We start from the raw sequence: 23,303 nt of genomic DNA on the forward strand, positions 1-23,303 counted from the left end.
TCCGATTCTCCAGAATTTTATTGAGGATTTTTGCATCTAGGTTCATTAGAGATATTGGTCTGTAGTTCTGTTTCTTTGAGGTGTCTTTGTCTGGTTTCAGAATCAGGGTGATGTTGGCCTCATAGAATGAATTTGGAAGAGCTCCCTCTTTTTCTATTTCCTGAAATAACTTGAAAAGTATTGGTATTAATTGTTCTTTAAACGTTTTGTAAAACTCCGCTGTATACCCGTCCGGTCCAGGGCTTTTCTTGGTTGGTAGTCTTTTGATTGCTTCTTCTATTTCATCCATTGATATTGGTCTGTTCAAATTGTGTGTATCCTCCTGACTCAGTCTGGGCAAATCATATGACTTAAGAAATTTATCGATGTCTTCACTATCTTCTATTTTATTGGAATATAGGTTTTCAAAATAATTTCTAATTGTCTTCTGTATTTCTGTAGCATCTGTTGTGATATTGCCTTTTTCATCCCGTATGTTATTAATTTGAGTTCTCTCTGTTCTTCTCTTCATTAGCATGGCTAAGGGTCTGTCGATCTTATTTATTTTTTTGAAGAACCAACTTTTAGTTTTGTCAATTTTTTCAATAGTTTCCTTTGTTTCAATTTCATTGATTTCCGCTCTGATTTTAATAATTTCTTGCCTTCTGCTACATTTGCTGTTGTTTTGCTCTTCCTTTTCTAGGGCTTTGAGATGAAGTGTGAGCTCATTTATTTGTTGGTTTTTTCTTTTTTGAGGAAAGACCTCCAGGCGATGAATTTCCCTCTTAAAACTGCTTTCATTGTGTCCCATAGATTCCGATATGTTGTGTCTGTATTTTCATTTATCTCTAAGAATTTTTTGATTTCCTCCTTTATGTCTTCTGTAACCCATTGATCATTCAGTAACATATTGTTCATTTTCCATGTCATGTAGGATTTTTCCTTCCTTCTCTTATCATTTTTTTTCCAGTTTCATTCCATTATGATCAGATAAAATGCATGGTATTATCTCCACCCCTTTATATTTACTGAGGGTTGCCCTATGGCATAATATATGGTCTATTTTTGAAAAGGATCCATGTGCTACTGAGAAAAAAGTATATCCACTTGATGATGGTTGATATATTCTATATATGTCAGTTAAGTCTAGGTTATTGATTGTGATATTGAGTTCTATAGTTTCTTTATTCAACTTTTGTTTGGAGGATCTGTCCAGTGGTGAGAGAGGTGTGTTGAAGTCACCCATAATTATTGTGTTGTGGTCTATTTGATTCTTTAACTTGAGAAGAGTTTGTTTTATGAACGTCGCAGCACCCTTATTTGGTGCATAAATATTGATAATTGTTATGTCTTGTTGGTGAATGGTTCCTTTTAACAGTATATAATGTATTTCCTTATCCCTTTTGATTAACTTAGTCTTGAAGTCGATTTTATTCGATATGAGGATGGCCACCCCTGCTTGCTTACGAGGACCGTGTTCGTGGTATATTTTTTCCCAACCTTTCACCTTCAGCCTGTGTATGTCTTTTCCAATCAGATGTGTCTCCTGGAGGCAGCATATTGTTGGATTTGTTTTTTTAATCCATGTTACCATCCTATGTTGCTTTATTGGAGAGTTAACGTTTAGAGTTACTATTGATATATGGTTTGTACTTCCAGCCATGTTTGATTATTTATCATTTTTTTTATTTAGTTTGTTTCTCCATGATTAGCTTTCCCCCTGCCCTCTGTCTTTTCTGAGGTACTTCCCACTGTTGATTTTGGTTATTGATTTTCATTTCTTCCTCATGTATTGTTTTGCTCAAGATGCTTTGCAGTGCTGGTTTTCTGGCTGCAAATTCTTTTAACTTTTGTTTATCATGAAAGATTTTTATTTCATTATCATACCTGAAGATTCATTTTGCTGGATACAAAATTCTTGGTTGGCATCCATTGTCTTTCAGTGTTTGAAATACGTTGTTCTAGGATCTTCTTGCTTTCAGTGTCTGTGATGAAAAATCCGTTGTTAACCTTATTGGTTTACCCCTGAATGTAATCTGCCTCCTTTCTCTTGTAGCTTTTAATATTTTCTCTTTGTTCTGTATATTGGGTATCTTCATAACAGTGTGTCTTGGCATTGGTCTACTGTGATTTTGTATGCTCGGTGTCCTGTATGCATCTACAATTTGTATATCCATTTCCTTTTTTATTTCTGGAAAGTTTTCTGTAATTATTTCATTCAGCAGGTTACTCATTCCCTTGGTTTGAATCTCTATACCTTCGTCTATCCCGATGACTCTTAAGTTTGTTTTTTTTATGTTATCCCATATCTCTTGGATGTTTTTCTCGTGATTTTTTACCAGCTTTTCTGAGTTGGCTAGACTCTTTTCAAGATGATTTATTTTGTCTTCATTATCTGACATTCTGGCTTCTACTTGCTCCACTCTGTTAGTGATACTCTCATTTGAGTTCTTAATTTGGTTTATAGTTTCCTGCATTTCTAGAATTATTGTTTGATTTTTTTTATAATCTCTATCTCCTGATAATGATGCTTATTCGCTTCTTTTATCTGTTCATGTAATTCATTTTCAATGTGTCCTTTCACTGTTTTAATTTGCTGTCTCTTATCCTCTTTAAGATTCCATTCCATCTGTCTAAGGTATTCCTTGAGTTCTTTATTTGGCCACTTTTCTGATGCCTCTAGGTCCTCCTGAATATTTAGGCTGTCCTGCATTTTTTGTACTCCTTTTCTTCCTTGCTTTTTCATGCTGCTCATGTTACTTCTTGTTCTGTTTGACTGCTGAGTTACTGTTTACTCCTATAAATTTATTTGATGCTGTCGCCGCCGGTTTCAATGAAGTTATCTCCTCCGCCATATTCTGATGACCCTCATTTACATTTTAATCTCCTCCTTGATGTCTTCTATAACCAACTGTTCATTCAGTAGCATATTGTTCAGTCTCCATGTGATGCAAAAATTTTTATTTTGTTGTTGATTTCCAGTTTCATTCCATTATGATCTGATAAAATTCATATTAGTGTCTCTATTTTCTTGTATTTGCTAAGAGTTGCTTTGTGGCATATTATATGGTATATTTTAGAGAAGGATACATGTGCTGCTGAGAAGAAAGTGTATCCACTTGATGCCAGTTGAAATATTCTATACATGACAGTTAAGTCTAAATTATTAATTCTATTATTGAGCTCTATAGTTTCTTTCTTCAACTTTTGTTTGGAAGATCTATCTAGTGGTGAAATAGGTGTGTTAAATTCTCCCAAGATTATTGCTTTGTGGTCAATTTGACTCTTGAACTTGAGAAGAGTTTGTTTGATGAACATAGTTTCACCATTGTTTAGAGGTATGTGTGTTTGTGTGTGTGTATGTGTGTGTATATATGTGTGTGTGTTTGTGTGTGTGTGTATATATATATATATATATATATATATATATATATATATATATACTTGTTACGTCTTGTTGTTGTATGGTTTCCTTGAGAAGTATGTAATATCCATCTTTATCCCTTTTTAATTAACTTTGGCTTGAAGTCTGCTTTATTTGATATGAGTATGGAAACCCCTGCTTGCATCCACTGTCCATGTGAGTGGTATGATTTTTCCCAACCTTTCACCTTCAGTCTTTGTATGTCTTTTCCTATCAAATGAGTCTCCTGTAGGCAGCATATTGTTGAATATTTTTTTAAAAAATACAATCTGCTAGCCTATTTCTTTTGATTCATGACTTTAAGCCATTAACATTTAGGGTTACTATTGAGACATGGTTTGTATTTCCAGCCATATTTGTTTTTTGTTATTTAACTTGACTTGGTTTTCCTCTTTGATTAGTTTTTTCTTTAGTGTACTACCTCCCTCTGCTGGTTTTCATTGTTGTTTTTCATTTCCTCTTTATGAAATATTTTGCCAAGAATGTTTTGTAGTGCTGGTTTTTTAGCTATAAATTCTTTTAACTTTTGTTTATCATGGAAGGTTTTTATTTTATCTTCCAATCTGAAGCTTAATTTTTCTGGATACAAGATTCTTGGTTGGCACCCATTATCTTTCAGGGCTTGGAATGTGTTGTTCCAGGATTTTCTAGCTTTCCGTGTCTATGTTGAAAAATCTGTCATTATTCTAATTAGTTTACCCCTATATGTAATTTGATTCCTTTCTCTTGTGGCTTTTAATATTCTCTCCTTATTCTGTATGTTGGGAATTCTCATTATAATATGTCTTGGAGTGGGCCTATTGTGCTTTTGCACATTTGGTGTCCTGTAGGCTTCTTGAATTTGGATTTCTGTTTCATCCTTCATGTCTGGAAACTTTCTGATATTATTTCATTGAACAGTTGCTCATTCCTTTGGTTTGGACCTCTATGCCTTCCTCTATCCCAATAACCACTTAATTTGGTCTTTTTATGCTATACCATATTTCTTGGATGTTCTGCTTGTGGTTTCTTATAATTTTTGTTTTGCTGTCTATGTTCTTTTTAAGATAATATACTTTATCTTCATTTTCTGGTTTTCTATCTTCTAAGCAGTCTACTCTGTTGGTGTTGCTCTCACTTGAGTTTTTAATTTAGTTTATATTTCTTTCATTTCAAAGACTTCTCTTTTTATATTTTGTTTTGTTTTTGTTTGTATAACCTCTATCTCCCTGTTGAGGTGATCTTCTGCTTCTTGGATTTGTTTTTGTAGCTTATTGTCAAAGTGATTTTTCACTGCCTGTATTTGTTCTCTAATGTCTTCTTTGAGATCCCCAAACATTTTAATCATGTATATCCTGAAATCTTTGTCTGTAATTTTTTTGCTATAGCTGCCAATGCTTCTAATGATGTGTTTTCTTGAATTGTTTGTGGTATTTTCTTTCCTTGTCTTTCATGTTGCTCACATTTCTTTCTTTCCAGTTCTGTGGGACTGGTGTGTTGCTAAGAGCCACAGCCAAGTAATATGATGCATGGCATTTTTTGTTGAAAGGTGATGCCAGCAAGCCATTGAGATGATGTGATTATGCTAAGATTTGCATTCATATGGATATTGGATTCCTGCTGTTCACCTCGGCCTGCTACAGGACTCCTGGAGAGTTCCCATTTGTTGGGGAAGTGCAATAGGAGGGAATTCCGGAAGAGGAACTTTCTCTTGGGATCCGGGAGAACACCGCGTGCGTTGATCGGCAATCTTCCCAGGAGCTTATGGGGCATTGGCAGCAGTTTCAAAAAATAAAGTTTGTTCCTGCTTGAGTGGCTCGTGAGTTTGTGCCCAGCCAGACTGCGGCAATTGGTGGCCCGTACGGGGACGCCTGAAGCTTGGAGGTGAGTAAAATTGCTCGCCCCTGAGGGAAGGGGAGAGAATGGGTGACCATTTCAAAAAACAATGTGTTCTTGTTTTGATTTATTTTGTTTTTGTTTCAAGCTGCCTATCCCTAGAATTTTCTCAGGCAAACTGGGAAAAATGGTCGGCTCAAGGTTTGAAGTTGTTCGGCCCTGAGAAAGAAAAAATTGATACAGCGATTTTTTGTTCCATTTTTGTTTCATTCTGTTTCAGTTTTGTTTTATGCTATCTTATTGGGTTGTGTTACCTTTATAGTAGATTAGAAACTAGTAAAAAACAAACTGAAAGACTGTTAAGTAAATTGTTAAAGGTCCAGACTATGGTAGAAAACATGTTAGGTCAAGCAAAAGAGAAGGTCTCTTGAGCTAGTCAGACAGAGGAAAATTTAAAGGAAGAAAGCTTAGAGGAAAAACAACCATTGGGGGGGAGTTACAATAGGAGGCTGCTACTAACTCCGTTCTATCACCAGAGGGCATAATTCAACCAACAGCTCCATCTACAGCTGAGCAGCCCTCAACTCCTGTAGTTGATGGACAGAATCCCTAGGCAGGACCTCAAAGATTAGCATGCCCTGTACTTGAGCAGGCAGGAGGGCAACGAATTCACCATGCTTTAGATTTTAAAACAGTGAAGCAATTAAAGGAGGCTGTAACAACCTATGGTCCGCAAGCACCCTTTACCATAAGTATGGTTGAATCTATTACCAACTTGGACATGACACCAGCAGATTGGGCTAACATGTGTCGATCTGTGCTAAATGGAGGACAATATTTGTTATGGAAGGTTGCCAATGAGGAATTTTGCACAGAGACAGCTAGGCGAAATGCAGCAGCTGGTTACCCTCAAAGAAATCTAGAAATGTTGTTAGGAAAAGGACCTTATGAGGGTCAACGGCAACAAATTGAATATGATCCTGGTGTATACACACAAATTGCTGTAGATGTGGTTAGGGCATGGAAAACTTTACAGGGGCATGGAGATTTACAAGGACAATTATCTAAGGTAATACAAGGAACTAATGAACCTTATGCTGAATTTGTAGATAGGCTTATTCAAACAGCTTCTAGAATATTTGGGGATACAGAACAGGCAATGCCATTTATAAAACAACTGGCTTATGACCAAGCAAATCGTTGCTGCAGAGAGGTCATTAGACCATGGAGACATGAAGATTTAAACATATATATTAAATTATGTAGAGACATTAATGAACAAGGGCAAGTCTTGGCAGCAGTACAACAGGCTTTAGATGCCAGGCCAAAAACATGCTATAATTATGATCAAACAGGACATTTTAAAAGGAGTTGCCCCATAGGAGGAGGTTTTAACAAAGCTAGGTATCAAAGGAATACAATACCGGGTATTTGCCCACGATGCCATAGATGGAGACATTGGGCTAATGAATGCCATTCTCAAACCACCATAAAGGGTATTCTGTTATCAAAAAACGGACAAGGACCAAGTGTTTACCCACAACATCGTGGAGAAAGGTATCAGGCTCCATTGCCAAAAAACAGACTGGAGGGCCCAATGCTCCGGGGCCCAAAACCACAAATATATGGGGCAATGGAGGAACCCAGCAGCACCATCAAGGTAGTGCCCAGGACGCATTATCCATTAGATCCCTCATCAGACAAACTAGAGCAAACGCAGGGTTGGACATCTGCGCCTCTGCCAGAGCAGTACTAACTCCAGAGATGGGAGTTCAAATCATTCCCACAGGAGTAAAAGGACCTCTTCCCCAAGGAACAGTAGGCTTATTATTGGGATGCACTTCTTCTACACTAAAAGGACTTATGATAAGTCCTGGGGTAATTGATCCCGATTATGAAGGTGAAATAAAAATTATAGCTAGTTCTCCAAGAGGTATATCAGTAATTTCACCAGGAGATAGAATAGCACAGTTATTAATAATACCCAGCCTACATGATAAATTTTCCAGTCGTACTGTAGAAAGAGGTTCCAGGGGATTAGGTTCCACAGGTGTAGATTGGGCTATGCTGTCTTTAAATTTAGATTCTCGCCCCATGCTAAAACTAAATATTCAAGGACATGAATTTAATGGGCTACTGGACACAGGTGCTGACCTTAGCATCATATCTTGTCAAGAATGGCCAAAACATTGGCCATTACAACAAGTCACTCAAACGCTTCGAGGCCTAAGAGTGGCGACTAATCCCCATAGAAGTGCAATGGTATTAGATTGGAAGTATCCTGAAGGATGTGAAGGAACTATACAGCCCTATGTATTGGATCATCTTCCTATAAATTTATGGGGATGAGATGTCCTAGATCAATTAGGTTTGACATTAACAAATAACATCAGTCCTAACGCGCCCACTACTAGGGCTAGACAAGGCTTTAGGAAAGAAAAAAGATTAAGAGAACAAGAACAAGGTATGACAGCACCAATTCAAATAGATCAAGAAATAAATAGACATGGATTGGGTTTTCAGAAAGGGCCACTGAGACAATCAAAATTACTTGGAAATCAGAAAGACCAATGTGGGTTCCTCAGTGGCCCCTGACTAAAGAAAAGATACAAGTAGCCCATGACCTGGTCAAACAACAATTAGCGGAGGGACATATACAACCTTCTGTATCTCCCCATAATACTCCCATTTTTGTCATTAAAAAGAAATCTGGTAAATGGAGATTATTGCAAGATTTAAGAGCCATTAATAATGAGATGGTTATTATGGGACCTGCTCAATCAGGGATTCCCCAATTGTCTGCTTTACCAAAAACCTGGTATGTTTTAGCTATAGATATTAAAGACTGTTTTTTTTTCAATTCCAATTCATCCTGAGGATAGTCCACATTTTGCATTTACTATCCCTGCACTAAATCATGAAGGTCCTGATCAGAGATATGAATGGAAAGTACTCCCTCAAGGGATGGCTAACAGCCCAACTATGTGTCAAATTTATGTTAACAAAGCAACCCAGCCACTTAGAAATCAAAATCCTGAACTACAAATATTTCACTATATGGATGATGTGTTATTAGCACATAAAGATAAAAACACATTGCTAGAATGTTATGCCACACTTACAAATTTATTAAAAATTATAATCTAGAGATAGCAATAAATAAAATACAATTAAATCTTCCAATTAATTATTTAGGAGTTCTATTATCCTCAACCATGGTCCGTCCACCAAAAATTCAAATATGAGTAGATCAACTCAAATCACTTAACGACTTTCAAAAGTTATTGGGAGACATAAATTGGATAAGGCCTTATCTAGGCATACCAACAGGAGAGCTAGGACCTTTATTTGATATCCTAAAAGGTCCATCAGATCCAAATTCACCCCGCATGTTAACGCCTGAAGCAAGAAAGGCATTAAAAATCATTGAAACATACATGGAAAATATGCATTTGGATAGAATTTATTTAAGTTTGCCTTTATTATTTATTGTACTACCAACAAAAAATATTCCTACAGGAGTATTTTGGCAAGAAGGTCCATTATTGTGGATACATTTATCTTATTCTCCTAACACTATTCTTACTAGATATCCTGAGGTTGTAGGACAATTAATACTCAAAGGAATAAAAGCAGCAAAGGGAGTGTTTGGGATTTCTCCCAATAAAATTATTACTCCATATACTATGGATCAAATTGATGAGTTAGCTAATGAGTTAAATACTTGGGCAATAATCATGTGTAAATCTAATGTTTCATTTGATAATCACTTACCATCTAATCCTTTGTTGTCTTTTTGGTCTAAGCATCCTGTAATTTTTCCAAAAATGACAAGAAAACCCCCTATCATAAATGCTCCAAATATATTCACTGATGGGTCAAATAATGGTAGAGCAGCAGTAGTTACCCCGATCAAACTTTTACATTTTTAGTACCCAAACAATCAGCTCAAAAGGTAGAGCTTAATGCAGTATTACAAGCTTTTATGATGTTTAAAGATTCTGTATTTAATTTATTTTCTGATAGTCAGTATGTAGTTAATGCTATAGTATCCCTTGAAGATGCTGGTAGGATTTCCCCTTCTTCAACTGTTTTCTCTTTGTTTTCCAGTATACAAAGCCTAATATGGCACAGAAAAGATCCATTCTTTATAGGACATATCAGGGAACATACAGGATTGCCTGGAGCCCTTAGTTTGGGCAATGAATTAGCAGATAAATCTACACATGACATACATATTTTCTCCACAATAGAAGAAGCTATAAATTTTCATAAAAGGTTTCATGTCAATGCTAATACTTTACAAAAGCATTTTAAAATAACTAAAGAATAAGCCAGACATATAATAAAACAATGTTAAAATTGTGTGACATTTTTACCACAAGTTAATCTTGGAGTCAATCCTAGAGGACTGATACCTAATCATATTTTGCAGATGGACGTCACACACTTGCCAGAATTTGGAAAATTAAAATATCTGCATGTGAAAGTTGATACTTTTTCTGGATTTTTGATGGGCTCCCTTCATGTTGGAGAAAAAACTAAAGATGTTATAGCTCATTGCTTACAAAATTTTGCCACTGTGTGCGTTCCAAAACAGTTAAAAACAGATAATGGTCCTGGTTATGCTTCTACCTCTTTTAAACAATTTTGCTCATCATTTTACATTACTCACATAACAGGAATTCCATACAATCCACAGGGACAAGGCATAGTTGAAAGAGCTCATCAAACTATTAAAATGTACTTATTAAAACAAAAGGAGGGAATTGGAAAGGGGTATATATCCCCCAAAGATAAACTTAAAATGACCCCTTTTACTCTAAACTTTTTAAATTTGGATTAATCAGGGCTTAGTGCTGTGGAAAGACATTTGTAACCAAAAAATGTACATAAGCCTAAGGTACTTTGGAAGGATATTCTAATAGGACAATGGAAATGTCCTGACCTAGTGATTGTCTGGAGTTGGGGCTCTGTTTGTGTGTTTCCACAGGGAGAACAGCAGCCGATTTGGATTCCAGAGAGATTAACCAAAACAATTTCTACAGACCAAAAAGAAGATAATTTGACTCAAATCCATAACAGCTGATATCCAGAGCTCCAGCTTGGCTATTCTTACATCTGCGACAGTGATTAACCAGGATGCTTTTTTCAATATCTATTTTATTATTGCTTTTTCCCGCATCATAAAGTTCTATTTTATTTTTGAGCTCATACAGACCTAGGTTAATGTTTTTCTGATCAGTTTTATTTTTTACTGTGGAGCTTTTAAACATTGCAATGGAGATTTCACCTAGGTAAAGCTACAAGGCCTTTACTATTGTCTTATGTGTTGTATGTTACATGTGCACACTTCTGTTTTGTGTTGTATGTCTGTATGTGCATATGTCCATATATCATATATGAGGAGCGCTCATGAATAAATGGATCCAAATTTTTGTTATTATTCACGTGATTTTAATGGTTTAATTTAAATTGGGTAAATAGCTGTTGAGGATTGTTTTAATATGTGTACAAATAAACAGGTTAACAGATCTGTTTGTTTACTTTCACCTTTCCTTTTCATTATATTTAATAATTCTGTTCAGGATAATGTAAATTGTTCTGAAAATTGTTTTCTTAGTACCTGTTGAAATGTTACATATTTTTTTTTAGCATCATTGTCAGAATTCCTATTTTCATCCCAGTGCCAGTGAAGACAAAGATGAAACCAAACTACAACTTCTTTGATAATTATCACAACAAACTGTATAAACTGATACATCAATGAATAATAACTCAACAAGTAATGCTCAATCAATGAGTCGATTTATTTTGGGAGGAAATGGACATATTGATAGATTCCTCCACTTTGAACTGCTTACAGAACTTGCCTGGACTATGTATCACTTGTATGCATTGTGATCTATCTGTTGATGCAGCGAATTATGGTAGTGCTGGCGTATCTTTGCTGATGTGTCACCAGTGATGCAATTTTTCCTAGGAGCCATCAATTGGTTTGGTGTCGTGGCATTTCTGTATCCTCCTCCCTTCTACTAGTGATGGTCTAATTTTGGGGGCCAACAGAGGTGAGGCAAAGAACCTCACCCCCCCACTGGTGCATAGACCTATCCACAAGTATGGCTATATGCTGGACCGGTAGTCAGTGACGGGTATGATCCAATTGCAGTGGTATCAACCTAAGACAGGAGGATGACGCCTAGAGGTCAATTCATCCAATGATGGGTAAGAACCATATGTTGAATTGGACAAACCTAACAGGCAGGGTCTCTAGCCACATTGCTTGTTGCTTAATTAAACAGAAGCGGGGAGATGCTAAGAGCCACAGCCAAGTAATATGATGCATGGCATTTTTGGTTGAAAGGTGATGCCAGCAAGCCATTGAGATGATATGATTATGTTAAGATTTGCATTCATATGGATATTGGACTCCTGCTGTTCACCTCAGCCTGCTACAGGACTCCTGGAGAGTTCCCATTGGTTAGGGAAGTGCAATAGGAGGGAATTCTGGAAGAGGAACTTCCTCTTGGGATCCGGGAGAATGCTGCGTGTGTCGATCAGCAATCTTCCCGGGAGCTGGGTCATTGGCGGCAGTTTCAAAAAATAAAGTTTGTTCCTGCTTGAGTGGCTCGTGATTTTGTGCCCAGCCAGACTGCGGCAGTGTGTTACTGTTTTTACCCTACAGATTTGTAGTGTTCTTGTATGGTTCCAAGATCCCTCCTTTGTGGGAAAGGACAATGTTAATAGGTCCCAATATCAACAGTACATCACCCAATATCAACAGTAAATTATTGTTATTAAGACATTTATAGTTAGTCTCAATGTCCAGAAATGTTGGATTCAATTATTATTTAAAATTTAATCAGTAGTTCATAAAAGGTGTACAGTTTCTGGTGGCGGACAGTGAACTGGGGGTCAGGCATAGGATGATATGCTAAGAGGGAAAGATGTGAGGTAATGGGTTAATATAACTTAGGAAATTTGGAGGATAACTCCAATGAAGAGGGTTAGTAGCAGGGGAATAGACAGAAAGTAATTTGGGGTAGACAAGTATGTCAGAGGACAGTAGAGTACATATAAAGAAACACACATATGTATTTAGAAAATTATAGGATGTTAAACTAGAAAAAAATGGAGAGTGAAAGAGGAAGAAAGAGAAGAAAGAAAGAAGGGTAAAGAAAGAAAGAAAAAAGAGAGAGAAGAAAAGAAAAAAGAAGAAGAAAGGGGGTGCTTATACAATTCCTCTATATTATATTAATCAGGAGACTCAGTTCTCAAAGTTCTATTTCATATAAAGTTCTTGGTTTCACTAATGTTGGGGTTGTGAGGGCCAGCGGATACAAGGGAAGAGGAGAAAGAAGGAAAAAAATACTCTTAGAATTCTGTTTCTTTCTTGCTTCTCTTCCAGTAGGTGGAGTTGTCAATTTTAAGCTGGAGTCTGTCCTCAGGGTGGGGTAGGTAACCAGGGTGAGAAGACTTGAGGCCCCTCTCCTGCACAGAGTTTCCCCGGATCGATTCTGGCCTCTCTGTTTTGCCCCAAGTTTTAGACTCCTCCCCTCTCTTGCTTATCAGGTCCCAACTGCAGGACCTGTCACCCTCAGGCTCCCACCAGATGTGAAGTGCCCTGGTCACACTGGGCTCCTGTTCAGCTGAGAGAGGTTTTGTGCTGAATAGTCACTGTGCTGGGGAGTGGGGAAGGGGGAGGAAGTTGGAAACCAGGTACCTGTTCAAATGGAGATCTGCGCTGATAGCCATGCCCACCAAAAAAATGGCAAGAAAGGTTTTCCAATATGGAGTCGGTCTACTTCCAGCACTAGGGTGTCTGGTGAGGTGAGGAAAGCTGGATGGCTTTGTGCTGTGGCTAGATTGCAGCCATGTGACCTGCATGGGAGTGGAGCGCAGTGATTATGCTATGCTGATTGAGAGTCCCATGTGCACTAAAACTGAGGCCTTTGGGTCCAGAGTCCGAAGTCTTACTGGAACACAGAGGCTCTGATTTCTGTGCAGGTGGTCGCAGCTCTGGTGGATTCTGTGAAAGTCCGCTGTATAGGGGTCCTGTTGCATGCTCTGAGATGTTGTATTCAGTCTAGGTGAGACCTTGTGGAGACACCACCTGACTGCTTCCTTCTTGATGTTTATTTAGCAAACAATCCCACAGAAACATCAGTTCAGAACTCCTCTGGTTCCAAGAACAGACACAAGCCTGTGGAGGAAAAATAAGGGTAACAGAGGCAGATTTGTTTATTTTATCCTCCTAAGTAATGATTTTTCTATTTAAACTGGAAAATTGGCATAAAAATATTTTATGTCAAATTAGCATCAGTTTTGTCAATATTTAGAAATCAATAATAAGTTGAAATTTTAGAAGCCCATGTGGTATATATGTAAATTGTGATAACTTTCCTCTGCTGATTCAGTAGAATTTTCCATGTGGCAGCCAAGATAGTGAGTATAAAATGACCTTATACTACGAATAGCATTTTCCAAGGTGTAAGCTGACATCTATACACAGGGTGCAATCAACATCTTGTTAGGATCCCCCCCTCCCGCCATGGAAGTGTATACTATTTAAATTCTGTACATGGGAGCTACTCTTGGATTTCATATGCTTCTGTTGGCCTGAAAGTTTTGATTCATTGACACATCCATAACCAATAAAGCAACATTTCACATTCTAAGAAGAAATACCTCATTCCATTATTTTGTTTGCAGAAAACTATTTAAGATAGTTCCACTACCCCAGCATTTCTATATCGTGAAAAATGTTCTTTGTGTTATTTATAAATCTAACCATTAGAATGCCATGAAAACCTCATTTCTTATTTTTTCCATTTCTGTTACTGTTGTGTCTGATACAATTGTATCTTACTATTTTGTAAAATATTCTTTATTTTGGAGGACTGTGGGAAAAATTTTATAAAAAGGAAGTTCTATACAAAGGATAACTTGGAATAGAATCACCATTTAACCCACTTATTCCATTCCTCAGTTTATACCCAAAGGATTCAAAATAAGCATACTATAATGACACAGGCACATCAATGTACGAGCAGCTCAATGAACAACGGCTAAACTATGGAACAGTTGCCCTTCAACAGATGAATGGATAAAGAAAACATGGTATATATACACAATGGAATATCAAATGCTGAATGTTTTCTCTGATATAAGAAGGCTGATTCATAATGGGGTAGGGAGGGGGAGCAAGGGAGGAATAGAAGAACTCTAGATAGAGCAGAGGGGTGGGAGGGAAAGGGAGAGGAGATGGGGTTAGAAATGATGGTGGAATGTGATGGACATTATTATCCAAAGTACATGCATGAAGACGTGAACTGATGTGAATATACTTTGTATACAGCCAGAGATATGAAAAATTGTGCTCTATATGTGTAATAAGAATTGTAATGCATTCTGCTGTCATATATGAATAAAAAATTAATTAAAAAATAAAAGTAAATATAAATTAAAAATAAAACCACAAAAAAGAAAGGTATATTCCAATTTTTGATTAGGGAAGTCTAGTGCTATATATTACACATTATAATCAAATCAGCTTCCTTTTTCAAAATGCAATGATTTGGTCTTTTTGGAAAGACAAAAAGAAAGTATATTAAAGCTCTAATCGAACACTTGTTTTTAAAAGATTATGGATTATTTTATATTTCCTGGGAATATAATATAAGTAGACATTGGTATGGGTTCAAGATTATGATAACACTAATTTTTAAAATTATAATGCTATGCAAAAATACTTTTTTCATATATTATGTTATTTGAACCTCACAACCATCTTCTGCAATTTATCAGACATTTATTGATAGTTTTATTTCACAGGTAAGAACCTAAGGTATAGAGAGACTCTACTTTGAGAAAGTCAGTTTAGTTAGTATAATTTAAGCCTTGACCAATATTCTATTTCTGATTGATAAAAATTTGATTCTGTAAATAATTTCTGCAGACTTAATGAACAGATAATTAATTACTTGTTACCATTTCACAGAAGAGAATATCAACTTATCATTCATAGTTTGATATGTTGTTAGAATAAAAAATTGTTGTTCCTCATTTTCCTTTAGCCCACTCCTTCATTATACAATGTGGAAAACATGAAGTTTCCAACCACAATGTGGAATGGTGAGTGAGATTTTTTTTTTTTTGGAAGATCCAATAGATGTTAAATCTTTAGAATCTAACACTCCCACTCTCATTTACTATAAGAAGATTACTTCCTATAATCACTATGATTTGGTAATAGGTTTAGATGCTTATTATCAGTCTTACATGGAAATCCTCAGAATAGTTAATGAAACTCTATGAGGTGGGGGTTCTCCTTGGTTTCTCACCTAGTTTCTTACCTTTATGTCAGTCCCTGGCTTTTCTAGGTCTCTTGCTTTTCTAGGTGCAGAACCTGTTTGGCTTGTCTTTTTTCCTTTTGATGGTCTTTGATTTTTAAGCCACAATTATTTTGCTAAATCATTTTGCATTTTTTCAAAGAAGTATGAAACTAATAAAATATTTCATGCAAATTCTTCCAAACTCATGGGAGATTTTTATATTTCTGAGAAGAAATATAAAGTTAGGCATACTTTTTATATGCAATAAAATAATCCTCAAATATTGATGCCAGAATAAGCCAGGTATATGATATGTTTTTGCAGCATGTGGTGTCTGGACAAGAGACTGTAAAAATGTTTCTCATACATTTTGGCAAGGAAGCCAAATGGGCTTTGTCAGTTAATCCTTTTTTCCTGGAAACAAGTCTTTATTCACTGGACTCAGCACAGGACTCCCCTGTGTCACTATCTATATATGCCAGAAACTATTCTAAAGAAACTACTTATATCAATATTCTCTAGCATGGAGAAAAGAAAAAAAAATGATTTTAGAATCATTTTTCTATTCTTCTTCTTAGGATTAGTAGTCCCAGGGAGTTTTCTAATACATAATTAACTTAGTATAACTTGGCAGAATTATAAGACATTATTTGTTGACTACCAGGTCCCATTTGTTTTTAATTTATGCCTTGATCTAAAAGGATCTGAGCCATTAACCTATGATGGCTAGGATTACTCCATATATATTGAAAGCCCAAGAATAATAACTTTGACCTCTTTTATCAGTCCCAATGTGCTATCTATTAAGGTAGCCACTAGCCCCATGTGATTATTTAAATTAGAACTAGAATTAATTCAATTAAGTTTAAATTTCAATTTCTCAGTCTCACCAGTCACATGTCAAGTGCTTAACAGCCTTCTGTGGCTAGTGGTTACTGTATTGGAAAGCAATAATATGCAACATTTGTCAATGCAGAAAGTTCTACTGGGTCTTACAAAAATAATCTCAAATGAATTAAGGACTTAAATGCTAGAACCCAAAGTATGAAACTTCTAGGAGATAACATAGAAAAAATGCTTCAAAACATTGGAATGAATAAGGAAACAAAATCAAACATAGACAAATGGGATTATCTTAAACCAAGTAGCTTCTATACAACAAATGAAACAATAAAGAGTAAACAGAAACCAGTAGAATGGGAGAAAATATTTGCCAACTACATACCTGACAAAGAGTTAATGTCCAGGAAATATAAGGAACTTGAAAAACTCAATAGCAGAAAAACAAATAATCCAATTAAATATTGGGCAATAAAAATTTCTTAAAAGAATATAAATGTCCAAAGGGTATATAAAAATTGTTCAACATAATTAGGGAAGTGTAAATCAAAACCACAAATGAGCTGGGTTCAGTGGCTCCCACCTGTCATCCCAAAGGCTAGGGATGCTGTGATAAGAGGATCCCGAGTTCAAAGCCAGCCTCAGCAAAAGAGAGGCACTAATGCAACTCAGTGAGATCCTATCCCTAAATAAAATACAAAATAGGGCTGGGATGTGGCTCAGTGGTTGAGTGCCCCTGAGTTCAATCTCCGGTCCATTATGGAAAAGAGTAAGGTGTTTCCTCAGAAAACTAAAACTGGAACTACCACATGATCCAGCAATCCCAGTACTGGGTATGTATCCAAAGGAAACGAAATCAGTATTTCAAAGAAACATCTGGACTCCCATGTTCATTGAAGCACTGTTCATAATAGCCAAGAAATAGAAACAACCTAGCAGCTGGCAACTGATACACAATGCAATGCAACATATATATAATGTTATACTATTCAGCCTGTAAAAGGGATGAAATCCTGTCATTTGTGAAAATATGAATGGAAGTTAAGATCATTATGTTAAATGAGATAAAGCCAGGCACAGAAAGACAAATGCCACATCATCTCACTCATGTGGAATCTAAAAAAAATTGATCTTACAGAAATGAAGTGTAGAATAGTGGTTACCAGAGGCTGGGGAAAGGAAGGGGGGGAGAGGGATGGTGAAAGGTTGATTAATACATACTACGTGTTACAGTTAGGAGAATAATATCTGGTATTGTATTGCACAGTAGGATGATCATAAGTAAAAGTAATGTACTGTATATTCCAAAAGGCTAGAAGAAACAATTTTGAACGTTTTTACTATAAATAAATAATAAATGAGGCAATAGATGTATACCCTGATTTGAACCTTACAAAATGCACACACATATTAAATCATCACATGGTACTCCATAATAAGTACAATTTCATGTGTCAGTTAAAAAATGGTGGTAGAAACACATTAGATAGATATACTTATGTTATCTGTAGCCTCTTTCTATACATGTTGTAAATTATTATCTGGTAGCACTTTTCTCCAATGCTTACAGTAAAGCCAAGTTAAAAGTTGGCACTTACACTTTGTAATCATTTTGGAAATTATAGGAAATAATTTGATCTTATCCCAGAGATAAATCAGTCCTTGGAGAGAAAACAGAGCTGGAACCAATGTGGTAGGGCCATTGATAGCCAGAGAGGATCACTGGGGAACACTTAACGACTGGTGCTTTAGATCAGCAGTCAATAAACTTTTCCTGTAAAGGGTCATAATAAAAATTTTAGATTTTACTGGCCATAGTCACTGTTGGAACTACTGAACTTCTACTGTAGCCATAATGCAGCTGTACATAAACAAATAGGAGGGGCATGCTCCATTAGAACTTTCTTTACTGAAATTTAAATTTCATATAGTTTTTTCATGATATGAGATATGATTTCTTAAAATTCTTTTTAAGCACTTAAAAATGCAAAAGCCATTCTTAACTCCAAATGCAGGCAGACTGACCTATAGGTTAGTTTTCCAAAACCTTATATAGATCAAAATTACTGATTAAAGTGAAAAATGAGCTATTATTAATTTATAAAGTATATGTATTCCTTAAGGAGTCCCCAAGTCCTTCTTTGCATAGGGTTCTCTAGGTATCACTACCTCCTGAACCTGTGCACATGTGCTCATAGAGAGGAGATAGGAGAAGGAAGAGAAGAAAGAAACAGGCCTATGGAAAATAAAGAAAGAATAAATGCAGTGAAATTGAGAATTGCTTAGAAAAAGAATCTGAGTGCAGGTTTTGCACCTCTTGGAAAACTGTATTTGTATTTTGTTTCTCCTTTGCAGAAATTCCTTCAGGATATTGAGAATTTCCAAATGTTTATTAGGAGTATCAGATAATACTATACTAAACTTTATTTAGTATTAAAAAGCACACAGGGAACAAAAGATATTAAAATCTCTGCCTATTTAACAAGTTCAAATAAGAAGTCTTTTATTTTACTCTATGTGCCTTTCTTCTTAAACCAGCAAGTAAATTCTAGTTATTTTCAAAGATAAAATTCTCCATCCAAAATTATCTTATCTTAATCCTCCAGTCAATAGCCCTCAGAGGTACATGTTGATTTTTTTTTTGTTTCATGCTTGAGTGAAAGTCCAAGGTTATATTAATGGTACCAAGTGGGCATTGTCCATATTGTACACTTTGATTACTTTTTAACCAAATGCATTCCAACCATTGTTTATTTTTTTTTCTTTCAGTAATTTTTGGATACCCTTATTTGAACCTTACAAAATGCATACACATATTAAATCATCACATGGTACTCCATAATAAGTATAATTTCATGTGTCTGTTAAAAAATGGTGGTACAAACACATTAGATAGATATGTTATCTGTGGCCTCTTTCTATACATGTTATAAATTATTATCTGGAAGCAGTATCAGGCGAGAGCTTCATAATGTTTTATTTTTGGTGATGCTCTAGTCATCTGTACCATGAGACTTTTAAAATTACTGGTGTGCACATTTTGGACAAATCATCTCATTTCTCGAAGACTTCACTTTACCCTTGAAATAAAAGGTTTGGGATACATGATTTCTAAAGGTAACTTAATTTCTTCCCTCAAGTATTTTTGATAAGTCAAAACCATCAAAATTATACCTTATTTTTAGGGTGATATTGCTAAATGAAAAAACTTACAGGGAGGTCCTATTTTTCTTGTTTTGAGAAAGTTTCATTTTAAGGGCATGTGTAGTAGGTGTTCCTTGCACATAGCAAAATAAAGCAGAAAAGAAAGTTGAGATACGGAAAACAAATTCTCTTGGTCTTAGAGATTCATTCATTATCTAGTAGTCATTATGAGTTTATTTTTTAATTTTAAATATTGTAGTAAGTAATTTTAAATATTGCAATAAGGAGTTTCAGGTAATAGAGGGTGGTATAAAGAGAAAGAGCTAAAAGAAAGAAAATTAAAATAGATATTTTACAACTTAATCTGTATGGCAAATGTTTATACACTATGATCTACTCCACTCTTCAGAATATTACTTGTATATATTGTATTTCCTATTTCCTATTCTCTTCAAATGACAAGAAGAAAGATAATTTTTTTTTTTTTTTTGGATCTTGGGACCCAAGGGACTTGGGACAGGGTGGACTATCACTCTCATTTGTACAGCTTGTTCTGCGAGACTAATTAGACTGGAATGTGGTTGTGTGAGAGAATTTATCCTCATGGAAGCCTCAAATACCTCATACTTTACACTTACAGAGCTAGGAAGTAAAAAAAGAGATTATCCTGCATGTCTGATCTAAGGCTGTAATGAAAGTGACCAAGATCATCAAAGCTATGGATTGATTTTCTGTAGCTAAGTCAGTGCCATGATGTTAAGTAGCCTAGGGTTAATCATTACATCACTCATCAAATATCCAACTCTCAATTAGGAGACAAGAAAATTTATGTCCAAAGAGATAAAAGCCTCAAGAGTTTGATTATTAGTTCAGTATTTTTAATCTTGAATTCCATCCATCATCATTCTGTGATCAAAACCTTGTCTATATAGTCATTTCATAATGATTAGTTGTTACCTTTCTATATTCATCTCTCCAGGGCACCAATCTTTGTGAAAGGCACATCAGCACCTATGCTTCATGGTTATGTTAAAATCAAATCTCTCAGTGGATGAGTTTGACATTTTATTTGGTCGGCAATATAAGGTTGATGGTAATAAATGTAATAGTCTTGACAAATAGTTCTGCATAATTTTCACAAATAATTCTACTTAAGTATTTGTGAAGGAACCCTGAGACCGACAAAAAAGATTTGTAGGCTTATTTTTATTGTTTCATGTTTTATGTTGTCATCCTTTTTCATCTTTTAAAAGTCAAGTGACTGAAGAATTAGTATAGGTTCTCTTTTCACTTTAAATTTCATTAAGTATTGCAATTATTCTACGGCTTTGGGTGCTATTTTTATGTTAATGGCTCCAAAATTTATTTCTCCTGCCCAAACCTCATTCCCTAGTGCCAGGTCTATAGCTCTATTGCCTCTTCAACGGCTTAAATTGATGACTCACGTGCATGCCAAACTACACACATCACATGCAAAATCTACCATCTTACCTTTCTATATTCATCTCTCCAGGGCACCAATCTTTGTGAAAGGCACATCAGCACCAATCTACTCAAACCAGAATCTGCATTATTCCTCATTTCCAAATCATTAGTTCTGTTGATTTGTCTGCTAATTGTCTTCCAAATCTGCCATCTTTCTTCAAGCCATTATCCTTTTCTAATACTATCATATTCTACCTGGAATTCCTGGAAAAGCCTCCTGTCTAGGTCCCCCATATGCAGTCTTGCCTCTCTGATTCATTCTCCACACCACCACCAGAGTGAGACTTGTAAAAAGCAAATACAATCCTGACAATTCCCTCTCTACTTAATATAATCCAATAGCTTCTTTTGTTCTTAGGACAAAACACTCCAAATCTTAAATTAATCCATAAGGTCCTCTGTGATCTAATTTGTCAGTCTAACGAGTCTCATCTTGGCATTCTGTCTTAAAAAAAAGTGGGACTTTATCCACATAACTCTTCTTTCAGTACTTGCAATTATCATTTTCATCCCACTACAGGGCCTTCATACTACATCATTTTCTCTGCCTAGGATTTACAGCCCCATCAAACTAACAGTGTCAAAAATTTTCTGAGATGTGTCATATATTTCTTATTCATCCTGCTCATCCAATGTGAATTTTTTCTGCTCAAAGTCAGCATGTCCTCAATTTCCAAACTATGTACCATTATAATATTATCTTATAATACCACACTTTTCTCTGTAATACCATGTCAGAGACATGCTGAATAAATATAGGTGTTTGCAGTCATAATTTTAATTTTGATACATATTTTTTATCAAACTTTTTTATTCTTGACTAGAATACCATGAGTGTAGAATTTTAGAGCGGGATTGTAAGGAGGACGAGTAGTGCCAAGGGGCTGGGGTGGTGGCTCACTGGTAGAGTGCTCGCCTAGCATGCATGAGGAACTGGGTTCAATACTCGGCACCACATAAAAACAAACTAATGTATCCACCTAAAAAACTAAAAGATACATAAATAAATAAATATTTTTTAAAAAAGAGTAGAGCCAATTACTTCTGGAGAGAAAGAAAGATAAGGAGAAATAAATAGGTAACTCCTATTGAAGGAGGTGGAATGTTTATGGGAAAAAAAGTGATATGCTTAAAAGAGGAATTTTAAGCTTGGCACAGTAGCACATGCTTATAATCATAGCTACTTAGGAGGGTGAGGCAGGAGGATTGCAAGTTTGAGGTCAGCCTTGGCAACTGAGCAAGACTCTGTCTTAAAATAAAAATTAAAAAAGGGTTGGAAATGTAGTTCAGTGGTAGAGAACTCCTGGACTCAATCTCCAGTACTGCAACACAAACAAACAAAAAATAACAATAAAATAATAATAAAAAACAGAGGAGTTTTAAAACTTTCTGATTGCTGTAATGTAAATGTCCTTCTCAGTCTCCTCAGAAGTTCAAGTAAAATTGATATTACTGCCTTCAATAAAAACAGTACTTTAGAAGGCTGTTTGTTTTATAAGAAGGTTACAGAGACTTGCAAGAATGCCTATCCATATTGATTATATTTGACTATTGATCAGCATTTTGACCCAACAGAACAAACGGCATCTCATATAAATTTTGCACACCATTACTGAGTCAAGAGTGAATGCTTACTAAGATATAAGAGACATACATAGACTGGAAACTGAATTTGTATAACCCATTAGGGGTTCTACTATACCACTTTAGAGTCAGAGAAAAATATGTAAATTTCTGTAGTATGGGAGTCATAACATTTTGAAAAAATTTACTAACTAAAAGGAAATATTTTCCTATGTAGAACCAGATATAAGCAGAATGGTATGAGGAAACTAAATTGAAATATTTCAGACCTTTTAAATATTAGGCTGGAAATTCATGTTAAATTCACTCTATAAATTTAATTCATAATTTATTATGAAATTTAATCTTTTCTGAAAATGATGGGGGTGGCTTCACTTAAGTCATGTTTTTCTCTTCTTGATTTATCCCCTCATGAAGGAGTCTAAAGAAATATTCCCATTCTGTGGCAAACCATAAAGCAACTTTGGAATCAATGGTAGAAAATGCGTGACACCAGTAACTAGGCCCATAAGAGAGGAGATGAGTTCCATAGACAGAATTTGAGGCATGGGTAAAATGGAAACATCATGGATAGAGCAAGCCTCAGATGTGAAAATTAGAAGAAAGGTTTAATCTTAGGAATCATCTGTGAAATCAAAACTGCAAAAATCCCCATGTCTGTTTTGAAATGCTTAGTTGTACTAGAAAGAGCATGTGCT

At 35.6% G+C, this 23,303-nt stretch overlaps 1 protein-coding gene across 1 annotated transcript in view; it reads left to right on the top strand.

Moving 5' to 3' along the window:
- Positions 1 to 12,949: 12,949 nt before the first annotated feature.
- Lipf (lipase F, gastric type) overlaps positions 12,950 to 23,303 on the top strand; it is a 37,548-nt gene continuing 27,194 nt past the window's right edge. The window contains exons 1-2 of the mRNA XM_046456802.1: positions 12,950 to 13,048; positions 15,295 to 15,352. Coding sequence (XP_046312758.1) covers positions 12,950 to 13,048; positions 15,295 to 15,352 — 157 coding nt within the window. The remainder of the gene's footprint in view (positions 13,049 to 15,294; positions 15,353 to 23,303) is intronic.

This window comes from Marmota monax, unplaced genomic scaffold, assembly GCF_021218885.2.
Source record: "Marmota monax isolate L192 unplaced genomic scaffold, Marmota_monax_Labrador192_F-V1.1 WCK01_AAM20220418_F8-fsc00166, whole genome shotgun sequence".
NCBI classification, from domain to species: Eukaryota; Metazoa; Chordata; class Mammalia; order Rodentia; family Sciuridae; genus Marmota; species Marmota monax.